Genomic DNA, 22,381 nt, shown 5'->3' with positions numbered 1-22,381 from the left:
ACTCTGGCATTCTTGTATTTCACCACCAGAGTAGCATCATTAATGTATGTTCCCTGTGTGTAGTAGAATACTTACCAGCCATCTTCTGCTGTACTCGGCGCCATTCCGGTTGTCTTCTGCACGTGGTGACCTGTCTTATGACTCCAGCGTTTGCTGTGCGACAGGGAGTCATGTCTCAATGTAAGTCTATGAGAACCAAAACGTAAGTTACATTGAAAGCTAGTGGAATGGGATCAAAGTGGCGCCGGGAAGAGAAGAAGACAGCTCCTGGTAAGTATTTCACTAGGAGCTGGGAACATAGATTAGTGATTCCACTCAGTTCAGGCGGTGAAATAAAAAGAAACACCGGGGTGGTGCTTTACATAGAATATATCCCAAATACACCATATTGCATGTACGTGAACACATGGATATCGTGTTTCCAAAATCACGAGTATGAGGCTAATGCAGCCTGCAAGCACCTTTCCACAAGATTTTGCAGTCCGTCTGTTGAATTGTGACAATCAAAAGGGACAAGTTGACCTCTTATTGATCACTGGAGGATGAGCTAATGCAATGTTGATTAAACCTGTGAACTAACTACCTCATGTGTTTTACATGTGGAGCTATAGAAGAATTCATGTACCCATTAATTGCTGACTTGTATAGAGTTTGCACATACAGTATGTCAGTATTGCAGCCACAATGTACTTACATATGCATATTAATTTTTTACTGAAGGTGGTGCTAACCAATGTCTGTCTTCTGCATTGTGCACGATGGCTATCCATACCAGACTGTGTTTAACCCCTTCATAACCTTAGGATTTTCCATTTTTGCGTTTTCACTTTTTGCTCCCCATCTTCCCAGAGTCATAACATTTTTTATTTTTTGGTCAATATGGCCATGTGGGGGCTTGTTTTTTGTGGAACGAGTTGAACTTTTGAACGACACCATTCGTTTTACCATATCATGTACTGGAAAACAGGAAAAAAATTCCAAATGCGGTGAAATTGCAAAAAAAGTGCAATTCCACAATTTATTTTTTTTACCATTTTCACTAAATGCTAAACCTGACCTGCCATTATGATTCTCCAGGTCATTACGAGTTTGCAGATACCAAACTTGTATAGGTTCTTTTTTATTTAAGTGGTGAAAAAATGGCTGGATGAGGGCTTACGATGTTTTGATCGCCTGTTATTGCATTTTATTGATTTTTTTTCTCGTTACGGATTTTTTTTGATAGATCGGGAGTTTCTGAATGCAGGGATACCAAATGTGTGTATTTTTTTTATTATTATTTTTATTTAAAAGGGGGGGTGATTTGAACTTTTATGTTTTTTAAATTTTTGTAATATTTTTCAAAACATTCTACTTTTTACTTGCTTCAACAGTCTCAAGGAGACTGCTCGATTGTCTGATTGTTTGTGCTACACATAGCAGGGCTTCAGCCCCCCCTTTGTCATGCCAACCCGTCAGCGCCCTGTGATCATGTGACAGGAGCGCTGATGGGCAGAGTTTGTGACGCACTTCCGGTACAATCATGTAAGGGATTGACAGCAGCATTTAACATGTTAACAGCTGTGAGTGGATCGCGATTCTACCCGCAGCTGTTAGGGGCACATGACAGCAGATCAAATCAGCTGTCATGTGTCGGAAAAGATGCAGGTTCAGCGCCGGAGCCCACATCAAAGGGGATATGTCATAGGTCGTGAAGGGTTTAAAGAAGCATGTGAGCGAAATCCAATCTCTTCTATTCTAATTTTGAACCCCAAATTAATAGCGCTCGGGAAATCAAAACAGCACAGCCTTGTATGATGTACTGGGGATAAGGAGCCATGCATACAAGGATGGGGATGAGGAGCCATCCTTTCCAGGATAGGAATGAGGGGACATTGCATACCCGTCTTATTCTTGAGTTAATACGTTTTCCCAGTTTTTCATGGCAAAATTGGGTGCCTCGGCTTATACACGTGTATATGGTAATTAGAAACAATGAGAAACACATGGCTTCAGCTTTTCCTTTGAACTTGATTCACAGCTACACTGCTTAGTACTGTTGTATAATGTCCTTCATGCAGTTGTTCTTTCTAAGGCTATGCTACAGAGATAGAGGAACAGAATCTCAGCTTCCCTATGTGTGCAGTATATGAGAGACATTATAGCTGATACTTTCCGCCTATTCTACAAATTAGGTCTGAGAAAATTAGCATAAGTAGGCAAACAGAAGCTGGAAAATGTAAAAAAACCCATGTCACATAATGACCATGTATACACGTGATAACTTATCCTACAAAAAAATCTAATGACACGTTAAATTAAATTCCGAAGAAAATAAGCAATGTGCTAGGGGATATTGGAGTAGCTGGCAGTTATGAAAGTCACAGCTAAAGATGGCTGTGCTGCATTGTGCTGCATGGCATGATACCTTGAGAAAGTGGCAAAGTGCCACAAAAACAATGACTGGGATTGGCTTTTTGCATAACAGTTATGTATCTTATTTGCATGTAAATTGTACAGGCAAATATAAAATGCTAATTACTGAAGCATGTTTGTTTCCTCTTCACTTTCTCAGCAATTATAGCAGCAGTTTAAAAGACTATGTTTACATTCATTATTGCTACAGATATGTTTAAAAATTCATTTTGTGCATATTGTTCCTATACAAAACTTATGTGACTCTATGGTTACAGGCCATAAATAAACTCTGTGTGTAGTCTGATCCTGCAGGCATATATTATTCCCTTCTACATCTACCTTCTTGTTGGTTACCAAAGTAGAAGACTCCTAGCAACAATTGACTGCAGGACACACAGGAATTGCTTGTAGTTTGTAACCAGAGAGGCAAATACGTCTGAATAGGAACCACATGCACAAAACAATAGAAAATAATAAAATACAGACACAGGTAATACAGAGATAAATGGAATATGTGCAATGCCCAGTGAATGTATTTATACAGTTAATCCCCCCAAAATAGGTTTAGTGGTGTAGTTTGCTGATGGTGGTGTCAGCTGTATGAGTTGCCCAGTGAATGTATTTATACAGTTAATCCCCCCAAAATAGGTTTAGTGGTGTAGTTTGCTGATGGTGGTGTCAGCTGTATGAGTTTCTGGATCCCTGAACTGTCGGTTCAACTTACCTATAAGCTGCTGTGTTATTTTCTAAAAATCCTCACTGGAAAACCAGAAGACTTACAGAGGCAGCGATCACTTCTGATGGTGACCCGTGCATTTTTAAGAAGAGGGACCGGGGGTACCTTTCTTGCTCCGGGTCCGGAACTGTCGGGACTGTCACCTTTGTTGTCTAGGCTTAGAAACCCGGACCGACCTTTGCACTCGAAAGCATGGGGTGTAGCTAGGCTAAAAAGGGCGGAGTGTGCAAAAAGGGAGACAGACTTGGTGGGAGCACGCAGCAAGGGAAGTATAGTGCTCCATCCTCTGAGCACCGTGACAGCGCAAGTCCGGGCTATATTATCCCTGCTGCCACTTACAGAGACTGTGACCAGTGAACTGCTCTTTGCCCGTTGGAGCCCGCTGCTCAAGGTAACCAACGCTGCGGGCCAGTAAATACTGCATGTGTACCGCCTAAGAAATACCGGGTGACTCACCGAGAACTGTTCCCTCTCTCACCCGCATACTTCTGCCGAGCTTTGTTAAGACCAGCAGTGTTGGAGACTGCTCTTAACTCTGCAACCTGAATCCAGGACCCCGCGCAAGACATCGAGGACTCGGCATCACCGCCAGGAACGGGATCATCAACGCCTGCAGGACGACCCCAAATTCATCACGTGCTAACCGCGTTGGCACCACCATTTGAACCTAGGACTCTGCAGTCAGGAAACCGTCAAACTGATGAGTTAACCCTTAATAAATAGTGATGAGCGAATATACTCGTTACTCGAGATTTCCCGAGCACGCTCGGGTGTCCTCCGAGTATTTTTGTTTTCTTCGCGCAGCTGGATGATTTACAGCTACTAGACAGGATAAGTGCATGTAGGGATTCCCTAGCAACCAGGCAACCCCCACATGTACTTAGACTTAGCCTGGCTAATAGCTGTAAATCATTCAGCTGAGGTGATGAAAACTAAATCTCTGAGCACTAAAAAATACTCGGAGGACACCCGAGCGTGCTCGGGAAATCTCGAGTAACGAGTATATTCGCTCACCACTATTAATGAACAGGTGTTATACTTATTGCCCCCATTACCTCCCTCATCACCCCTATTGTGCTCATGTCACCTGCCATACCCCTGCCTCTCCTTTCCTCTCCCTGTGTGGAGTATTCCCCTGTTCAAATAAAAATTAACTTTAACCTTTGCTCTGCCTCCTGTCCGTTACTGCATCCCGCAACCTGCTAACACAGTATGGATTGCGGCCTTTCACGCTCATATTCTTAGAGAAGTCTACCAATGAGGTCTGGAGTGGCTACAGTGCCTTGCAAAAGTATTCGGCCCCCTGGAACTTTTCAACCTTTTCCCACATATCATGCTTCAAACATAAAGATACCAAATGTAAATTTTTGGTGAACAATCAACAACAATTGGAAAACAATTGTGAAGTTGAATGAAATTTATTGGTTATTTTAAATTTTTGTGGAAATTCAAAAACTGAAAATTGGGGCGTGCAATGTTATTCGGCCCCTTTAACTTAATACTTGTTGCGCCGCCTTTTGCTGCGATTACAGCTGCAAGTCGCTTGGGGTATGTCTCTATCAGTTTTGTACATTGAGAGACTGAAATTCTTGCCCATTCTTCCTTGGCAAACAGCTCGAGCTCAGTGAGGTTTGATGGAGACCGTTTGTGAACAGCAGTTTTCAGCTCTTTCCACAAATTCTCGATTGGATTGAGGTCTGGACTTTGACTTGGCCATTCTAACACATGGATACGTTTATTTGTCAACCATTCCATTGTAGATTTTGCTTTATGTTTGGGATCATTGTCTTGTTGGAAGACAAATCTCTATCCCAGTCTCAGGTCTTTTGCAGACTCAAACAGGTTTTCTTCAAGAATGGTCCTGTATTTGGCTCCATCCATCTTCCCATCAATTTTAAACATCTTCCCTGTCCCTGCTGAAGAAAAGCAGGCCCAAACCATGATGCTGCCACCACCATGTTTGACAGTGGGGATGGTGTGTTTAGGGTGATGAGCTGTGTTGCCTTTAAGCCAAACATATCGTTTGGCATTGTTGCCAAAAAGTTTGATTTTGGTTTCATCTGACCAGAGCACCTTCTTCCACATGTTTGGTTTTTCTCCCAGGTGGCTTGTTGCAAACTTTAAACGACACTTTTTATGGATATCTTTGAGAAATGGCTTTCTTCTTGCCACTCTTCCATAAAGGCCAGATTTGTGCAGTGTATGACTAATTGTTGTCCTATGGACAGACTGTCCCACCTCAGCTGTAGATCTCTGCAGTTCATCCAGAGTGATCATGGGCCTCTTGGCTGCATCTCTGATCAGTCTTCTTGTTTGAGATGAAAGTTTAGAGGGACAGCCGTGTCTTGGTAGATTTGCAGTGGTATGATACTCCTTCCATTTCAATAAGATCGCTTGCACAGTGCTCCTTGGGATGTTTAAAGTTTTGGAAATAATTTTGTATCCAAATCCAGCTTTAAACTTCCTCACAACAGTATCACGGACCTGCCTATTGTGTTCCTTGGTCTTCATGATGCTCTCTGTGCTTCAAACAGAACCCTGAGGCTATCACAGAGCAGGTGCATTTATACGGAGACTTGATTACACACAGGTGGATTATATTTATCATCATTAGGCATTTAGAACAACATTGGATCATTCAGAGATCCACAATGAACTTCTGGAGTGAGTTTGCTGCACTGAAAGTAAAGGGGCCGAATAATATTGCACGCCCCACTTTTCAGTTTTTGAATTTCCACAAAAATTTAAAATAACCAGTAAATTTTTTTCAACTTCACAATTGTGTTCCACTTGTTTAATAACACAATCGTGAAGCACTAATGTATATTGTAGCTGAGAGCAAACAACTCTAGCTCTCCCAGAGCACTCAAAAGGTGTCAAATCACCAGGACAACTCCAAACAGAAGTTAGCACAAAGAAACGGAGCAAAAACATCCACAACAACATAATTATGTATAAAAATATGTATAACGTTTTATTATTTATATAGATATAACAGTATATCAGTAACAGCAAAATTCCAAAACTGCATATATGTGCTGTATGCACTATGCATAAAAAAGAGGACAATAGGGAGGAGACATGATGGTAGCTGAGTTAGGGGGGGATAATATAATACATCCTTAGGCAACAGACAAAAGCCAATACCAAATGTAGAAAGGGTCCCGCAGACTCCCCATTAACATAAATGGCAGTGAATGAGCTCAAATTATCAAGGTTCAGGCTTACCCATTGCGATCATCAGGGAAAATATCCCCACCTTTCTCAGCTCCCCCGGACGCGCGTTTCGCGTTCTAGCTTTTTCAACACGAAACGCGCGTCCGGGGGAGCTGAGAAAGGTGGGACCCTTTCTACATTTGGTATTGGCTTTTGTCTGTTGCCTAAGGATGTATTATATTATCCCCCCCTAAGTCAGCTACCGTCATGTCTCCTCCCTATTGTCCTCTTTTTTATGCATAGTGCATACAGCACATATATGCAGTTTTGGAATTTTGCTGTTACTGATATACTGTTATATCTATATAAATAATAAAACGTTATACATATTTTTATACATAATTATGTTGCTGTGGACGTTTGTGTTCCACTTGATGTTGATTCTTCACCAGAAATTTACATTTGGCATCTTTATGTTTGAAGCATGATATGTGAGAAAAGGTTGAAAAGTTCCAGGGGGCCGAATACTTTTGCAAGGCACTGCATATAAAATTTTAAAAAAAAGTTGCACCTTCGAGTTGTGCAACATTTTTGCAAAGTCTGGACTTTACACGACACTTTCTCCCAGTTCCACCAAAATGGGCTCACACAGCTTAAATAAATTAATGTAGAAGTGCACAAATACGCTATGGCCAATTTGCAAACCTATATACAGTGGGTACGGAAAGAATTCATACCCCTCTAAATTTTTCACTCTTTGTTTCATTGCAGCCATTTGGTAAATTCAAAAAAGTTCATTTTTTTCACATTAATGTACACTCTGCACCCCATCTTGACTGAAAAAAAAACAGAAATGTAGAGTTTTTTGCAAATTTAATAAAAAAGAAAAACTGAAATATCACATGGTCATAAGTATTCAGACCCTTTGCTCAGACACTCATATTTAAGTCACATGCTGTCAATTTCCTTGTTATCCTCCTTGAGATGGTTCTACTCCTTCACTGGAGTCCACCTGTGTTTAATTCAACTGATAGGACTTGATTTGGAAAGGCACACACCTGTCTATATAAGCCCTCACAGTGCATGTCAGACCAGATGAGAATCATGAGGTCAAAGGAACTGGCCAAGGAGCTCAGAGACAGAATTGTCGCAAGGCACAGATCTGGCCAAGGTTAGAACAGAATTTATGCAGTACTCAAGGTTCCTAAGAGCAAAGTGGCCTCCATAATTCTTAAATGGAAGAACTTTGGGACCACCAGAAGTCTTCCTAGACCTTGCCGTCCAGCCAAACTGAGCAATCGTGGGAGAAGAGCTTTGGTGAGAGAAGTAAAGAAGAACCCCAAGATCACTATGGCTGAGCTCCAGAGATGCAGTAGGGAAATGGGAGAAAGTTCCACAAAGTCAACTATCACTGCAGCCTTCCACCAGTCGGGCCTTTATGGCAGAGTTGCCCGACGGAAGCCTCTCCTCAGTGCAAGACATATGAAAGCCCACATAGAGTTTGCTAAAAAAAACACATGAAGGACTCCCAGACTATGAGAAATAAGAGTTTCTGCTCTAATGAGTAGAAGATAGACCTTTTTGGTGACAATTCTAAGCAGTATGTGTGGAGAAAACCAGGCACTGCCCATCACCTGCCCAATACAATCCCAACAGTGAAACATGGTGGTGGCAGCATCATGCTATGGGGGTGTTTTTCAGCTGCAGGGACAGGACAACTGGTTGTCATAGAAGGAAACATGAATGCGGCCAAGTACAGAGATATCCTGCCTGAAAACTTCTTCCAGAGTGCTCTGGACCTTCACCTTTCAACAAGACAATAACCCTAAGCACACAGCTAAAATAACAAAGGAGTGGCTTCAGAACAACTCTGTGACCATTCTTGACTGGCCCAGCCAGAGCCCTGACCTAAACCCAATTGAGCATCTTTGGAGAGACCTGAAAATTGCTGTCCACCAACGTTCACCATCCAGCCTGACGGAACTGGAGAGGATCTGCAAGGAAGAATGGCAGAAGATCCCCAAATCCAGGTGTGAAAAACTTGTTGCATCATTCCCAAGAAGACTCATGGCTGTACTAGCTCAAAAGGGTGCTTCTACTCAGTATTGAGCAAAGGGTCTGAATACTTATGACCATGTGATATTTCAGTTGTTTTTTTTTTTTTTTTTTTATAAATTTACAAAAATTATTACATTTCTGTTTTTTTCAGTCAAGATAGGGTGCAGAGTGTACATTAATGAGAAAAAAAATGAACTTTTATGACTGTACCAAATGGCTGCAATGAAACAAAGATTGAAAAATTTAAAGGGGTCTGAATACTTTCCGTACCCACTGTATACACACTATGCATCAGCACACTGCAATAAATGAATACATGAATTCCATATGAGACATAAGTGATTAGGACATCCATATTAAAGACAAACCTTGACGTGGTTGGATGGCTTTTGCACTTTTTGATCAAAAAATGTTAACTAAGTATCTTACGTTTTTAATGTGTGCAGCTGTAGTGGAACGTATGTATTAATTTATTGCATTGTGCTGACGCATAGGGTGTAAATATAGGTATGTGTATTGACCACAGTGTATTTGTGACCCTGTACTTTAATTTAATACTAAACGTGTGCAGCCCCATTTTGGTCTGTTTTTTTTTAATACTTTGTTTTCAGTCTTGATCAAAATAGTGTAACCCCATCAACTAGTGACAAGGTGGCCTCATTCAGATGGCACCCTGATTCTGCAGACACACCTCTCCAAAATGTGCCTAGATGGGCCTCAAATGAATTAGGGAAGAACAGGATCCGTCAAGACTTTTTCTACTTAAAGAAGCACTGCCATTACGTTTTTTATTCGTTAGAGTTAGCTGGCTATTAGCAATTGCGGTGACGTCATTGAGAAGAAAAGAATGGCGCTGGATTTCAGAGAGAAATGGAAGGTGAGGGTATTAATACACTCACACTACATTACATGTACATATACCCACATTTAATGAATAAAGTGCTTGTGAGAGAACAGATTCCATTTTGTGACAATCCATTCCATTTTGTGACAGTGGTATCCATCTTGTTTTGTAACCTCTGTGTCATAGTGATCAAATAACACTTATGGGTGGGGAAGTTTCACATTTCTATTCATGTCCGTAAAGTTTTTATTGGCTCATAGTTCAGAGACAACTTTTCCTTTGTCTGCAAAAGTGCAGTGAATATTCGTTTCTCTTAGCAGCGGGCACAAGCTTTAGCCGCAGCAGCCGGCTCCTGCCTCCTGTGACCCGCTGCTCCGCCGCTCCCCATCCCTCGGCATCTTCTGGGACAATGACTCGAGTATAAGCCGAGGGGACGTTTTCAGCAAAAAAATGTGCATTATACTCGAATATATACGGTATCTCCATCCTCCTCCACCATCCCCTTTTCATAGACTTCTTTTGTCAGCAGGTAACCTATTGATTTATTAAAGAAAACTGTTTCAACTATAGTTTCTTTTTAAAGTTCCTGTACATTTATACGGCATGCACCATAGGGGTTCCATTCTCGAGACCTAACTTTGAATATATTTTAAACATAGCTTTATTTTCTACCACTAATATTAATTTTTATATTAATGAGATTGTGTAATCTTCTTTCTTCAGGAGCGCACCATTCCTCAGCTTCCCTTCTTCCTACTTGATGGTACAGTAGTTGTGCGCTCATGAAGATTTTCAGTTTGCACTAGCAGTATGGTCACAACGCTGATCTGAACTGTGTGCTCTCTCATGCTACTTGGTCAGTGCAGAATGAGACAATTATAGGGACATTGAAGCTGGCTGGATCCAGTGATCCGGACGGCTTCAGAGCAGCACTTACAGATTTTAAAGCATAGTGGCACTCCTTGTCTAGAAAACTGGCCACCTCAAAGACAGCAAAGGTAGCCTAGCCAATGAGCAGTAGACTACAGAATTAGAAATCCCTCCGTTCTTAAGAATAGAGAGAATTTTTAAAAAGAGATAATGGCAAAGTTGCTTGTTTTTTACAAAAACTATGCATTTTTAATCATTTCATGAGGCAACCCCTTTAATTTTTTTGTGCTTTCTTTAGGCTCTGTTTTGGGATACATGTTTGTTAGCACTTAATGAACTCCTGAATTATGCAAATTTCATTATGCAGCCGGATAATGATCGATCTAAGGCATTCCCCTAAGCTACTTGATAAAGAAATGGGGGAGCGGATTAAAACCCTCCTCACATGGTAACACAAAACCCATTCTTAATTAAAATAAAGACGCAAAGCCTCAAATTGGAAATCAATGGCTGTGGTGTTTATTTAGGGTGACATGAAATAAATTAATTGAATATTACCAATAAATATCTTAATAAATAAATTAATACCAAGAATTCATAAATTAATTAAACAACACCAATAAATAACTGACACAATCCACCCAATAGTTGGGCGATTTTACCCTCAAATAAACAACCACGACAAGGAAAGGAACACAACAAAATAGGGCGGGCAGGCGGGATCTTCTCTCTTCATTAACGATATGAGGAAAACTGAGGTAAAACTGCCTATTTATAGACAAAATTCTTCCCGTTTTTTTACAGCTGACCAATGAAAAGGCATAAAAAGAGCGCCAACAAAAACCAGAAATAACCAGCTCGTGTTACCACAGCTTTACACATTACTCATTTAACCCTAAAAATTCATATCAGAAACCATCCAAATATAAAACCAAAGTGATATTAAAGTAAGAAATGAAAAATAAACTGTAGGGTCTGTTTTCCCATGAGACCTCCCCGAATACTTGGCTTCAGGGGAGGGCTTCCAGGAGTCCATTACCAAGCAAACGTTTGTTTTAGACAGCTGCACAATGGAAAGATATCTGGTAATCAACATTATGTTGCTCAACAGCGTCATTAAAACATAACGCCAGCACGAGTCCATATTAACAGAGATGACTTGACAGCAATAATAAAACTGTATGCCTATGATCACTGGTCACATCCGATCATCAGTCACATCCAAGGACAACATCTGGAAGGAGTTTGTATTTTCTCCCTGAGTTTGCGTGGATTACCTCCTGATACTCCGGTTTCCTCCCACCCTCCAGAAAAATACAGATAGGGAACTTAGATTGTGAACCCCAAGGGAAGTGAGAAGATATCTGTAAAGTGCAGTGGAATATGATGGCCCTATACAAGTGAGTAAATTAAAATAAACATACAGTTCGATGATTGTTCCATGCAAATGAAGCTAACTGAGTGGTGATTGACATAATATATTGTTCTTTGATCATTGTTTCAAGCAAAAAAAATCTGCCCATGTTAAAACACACTAATGTGTCTGAAAGACAACCAATTCTCAACCATGCTGAATTCTTGTGGGTGATGTATTGCTTATAACACCTGGTCTTTTTAATACCACGAGATTTGTCTCTAAGTAAATGTAGTCATCCTATTGGTTTTTCTTTTTTTGTGTCATAGGTGGCTGCTCCATGGATGAAGCATTTTATTCTGACCCATGATCTGAAGACAGGAGTATATACCACTCCTTATATCATTCCAGGGTGAGTCCTACATGAAATGCATAAATGCTAATATTTATGTAAAAGCGCTAAAAATTTCTCTTGCTTCAGTTTGTAATCTTTATGGATAAAGAGTTCTCTTACACATTTCTTTGTCTTCTGTGCATGAAGATCTCAGCTGGTGACTTTAGGAGGCATTTATCAACTGGGAAACTGGAATGAGGAGGAAGTGTCCAGTGATCATGACTGGATTTGGGAAGAATGTTGTAAACTGGTACCTAGCCTAAAGGTAAGAAATATGAATATTCACTTATTACCCTTTCTGTAGACTTTTTTAGTTCCTCAGAGAACCTTTCAGGAGATTTTTTGCTGCCTGAACCATGGACAACAGTAATAAGACACTGGCTAAGCTATTGTAGCTGTGTATTGTAGCATAACTGGGAAGGACAGGGTTAAATCCAGCTCTGCAGTGTTTGAATAGAAGCACCTGCAGTGTGTAGCCTTGAAGCAGGAAGTAGATTCATTGAGTGTCAGTCTTCTGAGGGAGTGTCAAGTCTGCTGGATGAAGCAGAGTTGAATGCACAGGCTGTATGAGTGACCAGCCAAGATATGAGCTGTATCTGAGAGAGAGATGTGCTGGGGTCCCTCTCTGAATGGAGTGACTGGGGAGTCAGTCAGCTTGCTGGTTGTAACAGAGGCAAGAACCTTTCTATGAGAAGAGACTGTACATGCTGTGTGCAGAGAACCTTATATATCAGTAGTTGCTATAGACAATAGCCTTTTTTCTTTGACCGAGCTGCAGATACCTCAATCATGTATGAGTAGCCAGGGTCCGTTCTCATTAGTTAGTGCATCGACAATGCTAGGGATTTATGTTTATGATTTTGTTGTTTTGGTGCTATACAACCGGTGGAAAGCAATAAAGACTGCAAGTGTTTGAACCAAATTTGCATTGCCTGTATGAACACTACTTAAGGCCTAATGCCTACCAGAGAGACTGAAACCCTACAATTGGTGTATGAAGTGCGGCTGTGAAATCCCAGAGAACACAGGCGATTGCAATGTAAGGATTGAATGTCCTGGATAAAGGCAGCTACAGCGTTGCAGGCACAGTCTGAAAGCATGGAGGTGCTGTCCTGTCGGAATGTGACATTGACTCAGTGTTATGGTGTTGCTGGTGCAGCTCGAGGGAGCACTATGAGATGGGAGATGGGAAATCTGGTGGCTGAAAATGGCAGGCGGAAATCTGCCAGCTGGTACCCGGCAACAACAGGACATATTTCCTATTGGTTATTTTTGATCACTGCTATCAGAGTTATCAAAAGAAAAAAAAAATGTAAATGAAATCCCCCTTTGTTAACCCCTTAGTTAGGTAAAAATTATATTTTTTCATTCTTTGCAGTTGGGGTTGGGGTTAGGTATTGGGTTAGGATTTGGGTTGGGTTAGGACATTGCGTTCGCTAATTATTCCAGCAAATTTTACATTCAAAAAGTCAAATAGCGCTTCTTCCCTTCCGAGCTCTGTCTTTTGCAAAACGGTAGATTTTCCCCACAAATAAGGTTTCAGCGTGCTCAGAAGAAATTGCACAATAAATTTTGGGGTCCATTTTTTGTCCTGTTACCGTTGTGAAAATAAAAAAGTTTGGGTCTAAAGTAATTTTTTTGTGAAAAAAAGGAAATGTGCATTTTTTTCTTCCACATTGCTTCAGTTCCTGTGAAGCAACGGAAGGGTTAATAAACTTCTTGAATGTGGTTTTGAGCACCTTGAAGCATTCACTTTTTTTGTAATGGTGTCACTTTTTGGTACTTTCTGACATATAGGCCCATCAACGTCACTACAAATGTGATGTGGTCTCTAAAAAATGGTTTTATAAATTTTGTTGGAAAAATGAGAGATCGCTGGTTAACTTTTAACCCTTCTAACTTCCTAACAAAAAAAAAATTATAGTTCAAAAATTGTGCTGATGTAAAGTAGACATGTGAGAAATGTTATTTATTAACTATTTTGTGTGACATAACTCTGTAAAATAAGGGAATAAAAATTAAAAGTTTGAAAATTACAAAATTTTCTAAATGTTTGCCAAATTTCCATTTTTCTCACAAATAAACACAAGTCATATAAAATAAATGTTACCATTATCATGAAGTACAATATGTCACGAACAAATTAACTCTGAATGAATGGGATCCATTAAAGCGTTACACAGTTATTACCTCATAATGTGACAGTAGTCAAAATTGTAAAATTTGACTCCGTCATTAAGGTCAAAATTTCTGACATTTAAAAAATAGATATCAGTGACCAATATAACCACCCTCCTTTTCAATAACAGTCATAAGACTTCCATCCATGGAGTCTGTCAGTTTCTTAATCTGTTGACACTTTTTTGGGTAGCACCAACCACAATGTCCCAGACACTGTTCAGAGAAGTGGACTGTTTTCCTTCACCATAAATCTCCCATTTAAGAAGGGCCTAAAAGTAAAGTTCTCATTAGGGTTTAGGTCAGGTGAGGAAGGGACCATGCCATTATTCTTTCGTCTGTAAGGTCTTTGCTGGCTAGCCAAGCCATGGAGACTTGGATCTTTAATAATTCCAATCCATAGCAGTACTCTACCTCCACATTTCTGGAGTCTGAATTGAAGTGGAGGTCGGTGCCCGTTAGTGATCCAGTCACGGGCCCATTCATCTGATCCGTCAAGAGTCACTCTAATCTTGGCAGTCCATAAAACCTTTGAAAAATCTGTCTTCAGATGTTTCTTGGCCCAGTCTTGATATTTCATCTTCTATGTCTTGTTAAGTGCTGGTCGTCTTTCAGTCTTCCTTACCTTGGCCATGTCTCTGAGCACTGAACACCATGTACTTCTGGGTACTCCAGGGAGGTTGCAGTTCTGGAATATGGCAGCACTGGAGGATAATAGGTTCCTAGTTGCTTCACGTTTGATTATTCTGAAATTTTTGTCAGTTAATGTGCATTTTCTCAACATGTTTTTTTGTGACCCTGTTGAAGATTTGCAACAATACATTTGATGGTTCTGTGATCAGGTCTCAAAGTCTTAGCAATTTCGAGAGTGCTGTATCCCTCTGCAAGACTATACAATTTTTGACTTTTCAGGGCCAGTTACATCTCCATTTTGGCCCATTTTGCCTGAGGAAAACAAGCTTCTTAATAATTCTGCACAACTTCATAAATAATGTTGATATCCTTATACAGCACCCTCTCTCATTCCACAAATACCCATCACCTAATCTGCTTCATCCAATAAGCATCCAGGCTTATACAGCTTGGAGTTGTAGAATCTGCCAAAAATTATGATATGGTCAAAATAGTCACTTGTCTAATAATTGTACACAAGACACAAAACACAAGTGAGACAGCTGCCATTGTTTAATTTTTAGTGAGCAAAGGATCAAGTAAGTTTAAAGTCCAGCATGCTCCTGACAGGCGTTAGTGGACAACATGGTTCATCCCATATATTTTTTTCATTTACACCTTTTTGACTAACACTGCGACGTTAGGTAACTAAAGCTGAGCATATACCTACCTATCTAAATTATATGATGACTGATACGTGTGCTAATCTCTGTCACCTTTGTAGAATGCAACAATTGTGCACGAGTGGGCAGGACTGAGACCAGCTCGTTCCAAAGTACGGTTGGAGAGAGAGCCCTTAGCGTCTGGAGCTGTTAACAGTGATGTAAGTAGACATTGTAGGCAATAATGCCTTGACAAAGAAAGCACCAATATTATTATGCTCACTATACTTTGTATGCATTTCATCCAGAACGTCTGCTAACAATCTGAAGCTGTTTATAACATTTATTGTCCTTTATCCTGTTTAATAAATACCAAAAAAGAAGAAAAATAGCGCAAAACGTACCAAAGATAAAAGTTATTCAGATTTTATAAAAAAAAACACATGTATCATAAAAACAACATACATAGTAATGCAATAATAGACAAAGCAATTTAATGAATAACAGGTGTAAGAGCATAAGGATCCCAAATACTAGAGGAGGGTGGGGTAGAATATGACAACTATTTAAATAGAAAAGTGCAAGTGCAACACATATGGGGTTGTTCCCTTAAAAATCACAGTCAGAAAAAATTATCATATGAGAGGCCTTCCATCCATTGTAATAATCCAACGGTTCTAGAGGGGGTTGTCACAGCAGCAGTGACCCGGTCCGTGGCCCTCGGCATCCAATAAAAGATTGAAATGACGGGGAACATTTAAAGTTTATAGGGGATTTGTTCGTGATGCCATTCGTGGTGCTCGGCAATAGGAAAATGTCCGACGCTGCGGTTCAGGTCCACTGGGGCAGTTGGTAATGCAGCAAAGATGTTACAGCTCTCCATGGGCAGAGCTGGGCCCCAGGGCAGTTAAAGAGTTAAAGTCAATGATGGTGAATGTTATAGTGCAGGGCAGGTGACGCAATAAATAATTCTGAGTACACAGCAGGGTGCAGTTTCCACACTTTACTAGCAGTTCTTAGATGCAGTCCCCAGCTGGGTGCTGTGTCCTCCGGGTCTGTGGTCCAGCCAGCTCTCAGGTAATTTGGAGTTCATTTTCCCGAGACTCCCTTTCTTATGTTCCTTCCCTGGCCGTCTGTCTGCACTAGCTTTGCCCTCCTGCCCTGCGCATCACACACAGTGTCCCAAGCCAGCAGCCTAGGATCCTGTTGGGCGACGTCCTCCTGGTTCCCATGATCCTATGTGGCTGCGTTTTCGGCGAGTATGTGTGGATGTGGCTGTGGCACATACAGTTACCACAGTCTCCGGCTTGCTAGCTAATCCTTGTAGTTCTCCACTAGTCTGGGGGCCGGTTCCCCCACTGTGACCTGGTCCTTCCACCCGACTATGGTTGGCATGGATTCGGGTGCCCAAGGTGGATTCCTCACTTCCCTGGCCCCTAGGACCCCTTCTCCCTCTCTCAGGAGCTTCTATCTCCATGTCTGCTCTTCTCGACTCCTCACCAACTCCCTAACTGACTGACTAACTCCTCCCTTTTACTGTCACTCTCTCCACCCACACCCTCTACCTAGTTCCACCTCCAGCCTGAGATGGGGCGCTCCCTCAATAGGGTCCGCCCTGACCCCTGGCCTGGAGTGGTGTAGTGTTGGATGCTAGTGTGGGTCTCGGGTAGTGCCCCCTCTTTACCCGAGAGCGGAGTACCACACCTCTGGCTGAGGTAAAGTACTTCTGTGGCGACTGGACCTCCAGGGGTGCCACACTAACTTCTGAACATCTTTTTTAAAATGTGGTGTCCAAAACTGGATCCCATATTCTAGGTTTGGCCTTTATAAAGGGCCAATAATACGTTGGGATTGCAGAATTTTATCTCTCTTTTTATACACCCTAAAATCCTGTTTGTTTTTGCGGCTGCTGCTTGACATTGAGTACTGCTGCTCAGCTAATTTGTTACGAGAATACCCAAGTCCTTCTCCTGTTTTGTAGTCCCTACTATACTCTCATAGTTTAATGTATATGCAGCAATAGAATTACTCTGTCCTGGGTGCATTACTCCACATTTATCAACATTAAATCTAATTTGCCAAGTGGCTGGTCCCTTCCCTTTCACTGTTGGTGGTAAGAATCTGTTTAGGTTAACCCCCTTCAGAGAAACTGCAAGCAAGATCATAGGGAATCGACCCAAACACCTGGCCCTTCTGTGCTGAATGACAAAGACTTCCATGAGGACCTCTCCCTTTAATGTAGCTGTCCTCTGTACAATTAGCATGCATGTAGTCTCTACTAGTTTGTACTATACTATATATACCACTATATTATAGGACTATTCATGTTTTTTCTTTCCCATAGATCATACACAACTACGGCCATGGTGGTTTTGGCCTCACCATCCATTGGGGGTGTGCTATGAAAGCAGCCAAAATTTTGGGGCAAATCATTGAAGAAAAGAAAAAAAGAATACCTAAATCCTCTTTGTGATCATGAGCAGTATGAAGAGTTAGGCAATGCTTACAACAGCTGTGATAATATCAAGGAACTGTATTAATATGAAAAATTTATATTTTTATATGGATTAGGAGATGGATGATTCTGTTGCTGATCTAACTTTATCACTTCACTATTCAAATGGCAACTTAGGTACAGAAATATCTTCTTCACACTAGGATAAAGCTATCACTCTGGAGGGCAATTTGCCTCTTTTCTTCAATGAATGAAAAAAAAAAATACAATTTAGGGTCTCTATCAATGTTTAAATACTAAGTGCTCCAAGTAAATTAAAACCTGACAAATGACAATCCTTAAATACACCCAACACTCATTAACACATTCATATTTTCACTTTTACATCATGCACAATCATTTTTCGTTCCTCTTCAAAGTCTAAAGGTACCTTCACACTAAGCGACTTTACAACGATAACGATAGCGATCCGTGACGTTGCAGCGTCCTGGATAGCGATATCGTTGTGTTTGACAGGCAGCAGTGATCAGGATCCCGCTGTGAGATCGCTGGTCGTTGCTGAAAGTCCAGAACTTTATTTTGTCGCTGGATCTCCCGCTGACATCGCTGAATTGGCGTGTGTGACACCGAACCAGCGATATCTTCACTGGTAACCAGGGTAAACATCGGGTTACTAATCGCAGGGCCGCGCTTAGTAACCCGATGTTTACCCTGGTTACCAGCGTAAATGTAAAAAAAAAAAAAACACATACTCACATTCCGGTGCCCGGCGTCCGCTTCCCTGCACTCCTCCTGCATCTCCCTGCACTCCTCCTGCATCCTGTGTAAGTGCCGGCCGTAAAGCAGAGTGGTGACGTCACCGCTCTGCTTTGTGGGAGATGCCGGAGATGTTCGGCGCTGACACAGGATGCAGGAGGAGTGCAGGGAAGCGTACGCCGGGCACCGGAATGTGAGTATGTAGTGTTTTTTTTTTTTTACTTTTACAATTGTAACCAGGGTAATCATCGGGTTACTAAGCGCGGCCCTGCGCTTAGTAACCCGATGTTTACTCTGGTTACCAGGGGACTTCGGCATCGTTGGTCGCTGGAGAGCTGTCTGTGTGACAGCTCTCCAGCGACCACACAACGACTAAACAGCGACGCTGCAGCGATCGGCATCGTTGTCTGTATCGCTGCAGCGTCGCTTAGTGTGAAGGTACCTTAACACTTAGGCCAAAATTTATTATCCTGCCTTGGTAGAAACAATACAACTCATGTAATTTCACCAAATGTTGGAAGCATCACTGACAATGAATAAATCATCTAAGCCTTTACTGAGACTGACTGGTGGATTTCAATGACATTGATCCATGTTACTCACTAAGTGACAAACAACCACCTATTTCTTCAATGTGAATAATTCAAAATCTGTACTGATTACAAAATAATTACATTTTATTAAAAATGTATGTTTTTTGCATTACAGTTTGTTTTCTTATCAACATCATAAAACAAAACTACATTTTAAGTGTATTTTTTAATTCATAATAAAATGAAGGGCCAATCAAAGATCTGGTCTGACTTAAGCCAAAGCCAACCATAAGCACGCAATAGCTGTTGTCCAAATGCTCGGTAAACTGAGTGCTCATTTTTACAAGACAGTAATCATCTTCTATCTCTGTGACACATGAATCAGTCATGTTGAAGTCTGACATGTTAGATTCCTGTTCCTCTTCTACACTGTACACAAGAGAGTTGTCTGGTTCTGTTATTATCTTTGGGTTCGGTTTTATCTTATGTGATTGATCAGCTTTAGGGCTCATGGACATGGTCGAGTTTGTTCTTTGTTTTTGTATAGGCTTTACACAAACGTAAATGGGTCCTTTTTTATCAACACCTCTGGTTTTATTAAGTTTTCCTGTTAGATTTTACAATGGTCCATCAGAAGACAGGTGATGTATGCTGTGGGCATGCCCAAAGTTATTGTCTCTAAGAGATAATATTATGGCCTAGGCCAATTTATACTCCGGGGTATAAATTGGCCTAGGCCATTTCATACCCCCTCGTGCCAGATTATAACCCCCTTGATATCAGCAGTGTTGAGGGGTATACACAAGAATTACTTAATTTTTCAACATCTTATTGGGGGCTCTGGTTTGTCAGGTAAGCTATGTGAGAGGATTACTGACTTAGATCTTAAACTTCTAAACACATAGACTTTTATTACTTGAACCAGAAAAACTTCAATCAGTAAAAATATTAGACTTCCACAAAGCTATAATGAGGTAAAGAATCCTACCACACTTCTCAGTAGTTACACATTAAAAGCAACTGTGTGGGGGGCGTGTCCAGATGCCGCGCTGAACGGATGTGTGTTGGTGGAGCTCCTTTAAGTGCGTGTACCGACTTACTTACCCACTTCTCAAATGGGACCCAGGAGGGTGAAGACTCAGGTGCTGTCGGGAGAAATTCCAGCCACCCCCGTGCATTTCTCCTGCGGGAGTCCGGGTGCATTCTGTTCTTTTGTCTTTGTCTTTCCCTTGCCCTTCTGTTTTCACCCTTTCCCCTAATTCAGGTACTGTCTTTTGGAAAGGAGAAAGGTGACTATCTGAAGAGCTTAGAGAATCAACGTCTGCTGAGAAGTCTGTGTAGGGAGATATTTATGGTTTACTGCTTATGTGAGTATTTCACTTGCTCAACATGACTCGTATAATATCAATGAATGTCAGGGGTCTCAATTCCCCTACAAAAAGGAGGCTTGCCATACGGGAATTGTAGTCTCAGAAAGCTGACATTGCCATTATACAGGAAACCCATTATGATAATACTGGAATGTAGCGCCCCCACTGCCGCAGGGCCGAGGGGTACCCGGTACCGGGCCTCTGAGTCTCTGCTCTGGGGTTGTCACGGTGGCTAGACCCGGTCCGTGACCCTGCTGAGGGGCGCACAATAACAGATGTGGAGGTATGGTGCTGATGTTATGGTGCGGTGCAGTGCCGGTCGCGGTCAATAACGAGGACAACAGGTTGCAGTCTCTTTACCTCTTTACTGAAGGCTTCTGAGTCCTCAATCCGGAATACGGTTAACAGGGCTGCGCAAGTCCGGCCGGTCCGATGGCACCTCCAGAGTTCCCTTTGCAGGTGGAAATCTGTGCCTACCTTCCTGCGCTTGTGTTGTGGTCCTCCCCTGCTGTGCTTACGGGATAGTACCCCACAACTGTTGTGTCTGTTTCTCGTGTTCCCTCACAACTCGATTCTGATGTTCTCCCTCTACGTCCCCCTGATCTTACGGTTAGGACGCACCCGTATGACGGGAGGCTCAGAGCTCTTCCGGGACTCTTGCGTCGCCCCACTCCTGTTGTTACCCCCCTGTGTCTTCCTGGGTCTGGGTGAGACAGCCCGCCTGTAACTGACTGTCCTGCCGTAGGTTTGAAGTTTGGCTTGGAGCTCTATACTTCCTCGGCGTTCCGGCCACCGGTTATGCGCCTCAATAGGATGTTGCCTCCTCTTACAGCACGACTCCTACTGGTATTCTCCTTGTTGCGTTGATCTCGTTTCTCACTCAGCACAATAAACCTCGCTTCTTGTCCTTTCTTGGGGTACCGCCGCTATATCGTGCAGGCGCGGTCCCGTAACGTTCTCTCTGGTTGCTAGGCCTCTGTCAGGATCCCACCCCTGACAGGGACCTCTCTGAATCTTCCCCCCACAACACCCTCTGCCACATGGTGTTGCCTGGTTCCAACCCAGTCAGCTTTCTTTCTAACTTCCTGCCTAACCCCCAGTTTTACCAGACTGTGAGGAGTGGCCTAATAAATAGAACCCTTAGCTCCCCCTGGAGGCCAGACTGTGAAATGTATTGGTGTCTGTGATACCTGGTCAGATGAACTCCTTCAGTGCCATCAGACGTACCATAGCCCCCCTTAGCGGCGGAGGCACAGTACTGCAAAGACCAGGACTCTGGGGCGCTGCAGGAACATTTAAGTTCGCCCTCAGCAACTTCCCAGAGTCTTATTCGGCTTTTAATAATAGTAAGAGGGGAGGGTAGCAATTCTAATATCTTCATCATGCCCTTTGCAGGTGCATAAGACACACATCGACCCTGGGTGCAGATTTATTGTTCTGGAAGCTTCTCTAGGGGGTAGGCTCATTAGCCTATGTAATCTATATGCCCCAAACACAGGGCAGATTCGTTTTGTACGGAAAGTGTTTTCCCTCCTACAGAAACTTCCGCCGGCAGATTTACTAGTTAGAGGGGAGTTTAATATTCTGTTTTTGGAGGTATTCGATAGGCATTCCCTTGGGGATAGGCCCCCATCACACAGCACAGTTAGATTAGCGTTAGACTTTAGAAAATTAATTAGGACTATAATTGTCTTTTTGACTTATGGAGGATAGATCATCCTAAAGAAAGGGCCTTTTCCTTTTACTCTCCTCCCCATCATACCTATGCCAGAATTGATTTCTTTTTTGCTAATATCATATATCATGTCTCTTAGGATGCTGGAAAGAGTGGAGATGGGTCGAACTCCCTCTTGGACCTGTCATTGGTGTCTGAATGAGTTCTTCAATAAGGACCCTTCTATTAGAAAGACCTTATTGGACCATCTCACTGAGTTCTTGCATCTTAACGAGGGTTCGGTTTCTTCTCCTTCAGTTCTGTGTGAGGCTCACATGGCAATGATGAGGGG

General features: G+C 42.0%; 1 protein-coding gene across 4 annotated transcripts in view; it reads left to right on the top strand.

Annotated features, from left to right (window-relative positions):
- Window positions 1-19,174, top strand: part of DAO (D-amino acid oxidase) — a 133,466-nt gene extending 114,292 nt beyond the window's left edge. For all 4 annotated transcript variants that reach the window (XM_077296113.1, XM_077296132.1, XM_077296122.1 and 1 more), the window contains exons 8-11: window positions 11,745-11,827; window positions 11,957-12,074; window positions 15,384-15,482; window positions 17,606-19,174. In XM_077296113.1, coding sequence (XP_077152228.1) covers window positions 11,745-11,827; window positions 11,957-12,074; window positions 15,384-15,482; window positions 17,606-17,734 — 429 coding nt within the window. In that variant the 3' untranslated portion in view covers window positions 17,735-19,174. The remainder of the gene's footprint in view (window positions 1-11,744; window positions 11,828-11,956; window positions 12,075-15,383; window positions 15,483-17,605) is intronic.
- The last annotated feature ends 3,207 nt before the right edge of the window (window positions 19,175-22,381 follow it).

Source organism: Ranitomeya variabilis, chromosome 1 (assembly GCF_051348905.1).
Source record: "Ranitomeya variabilis isolate aRanVar5 chromosome 1, aRanVar5.hap1, whole genome shotgun sequence".
Classification (NCBI taxonomy): domain Eukaryota; kingdom Metazoa; phylum Chordata; class Amphibia; order Anura; family Dendrobatidae; genus Ranitomeya; species Ranitomeya variabilis.
The sequence above is the reverse complement of the archived record's forward strand: the minus strand, read 5'-3'. Positions and strand labels throughout refer to the sequence as shown.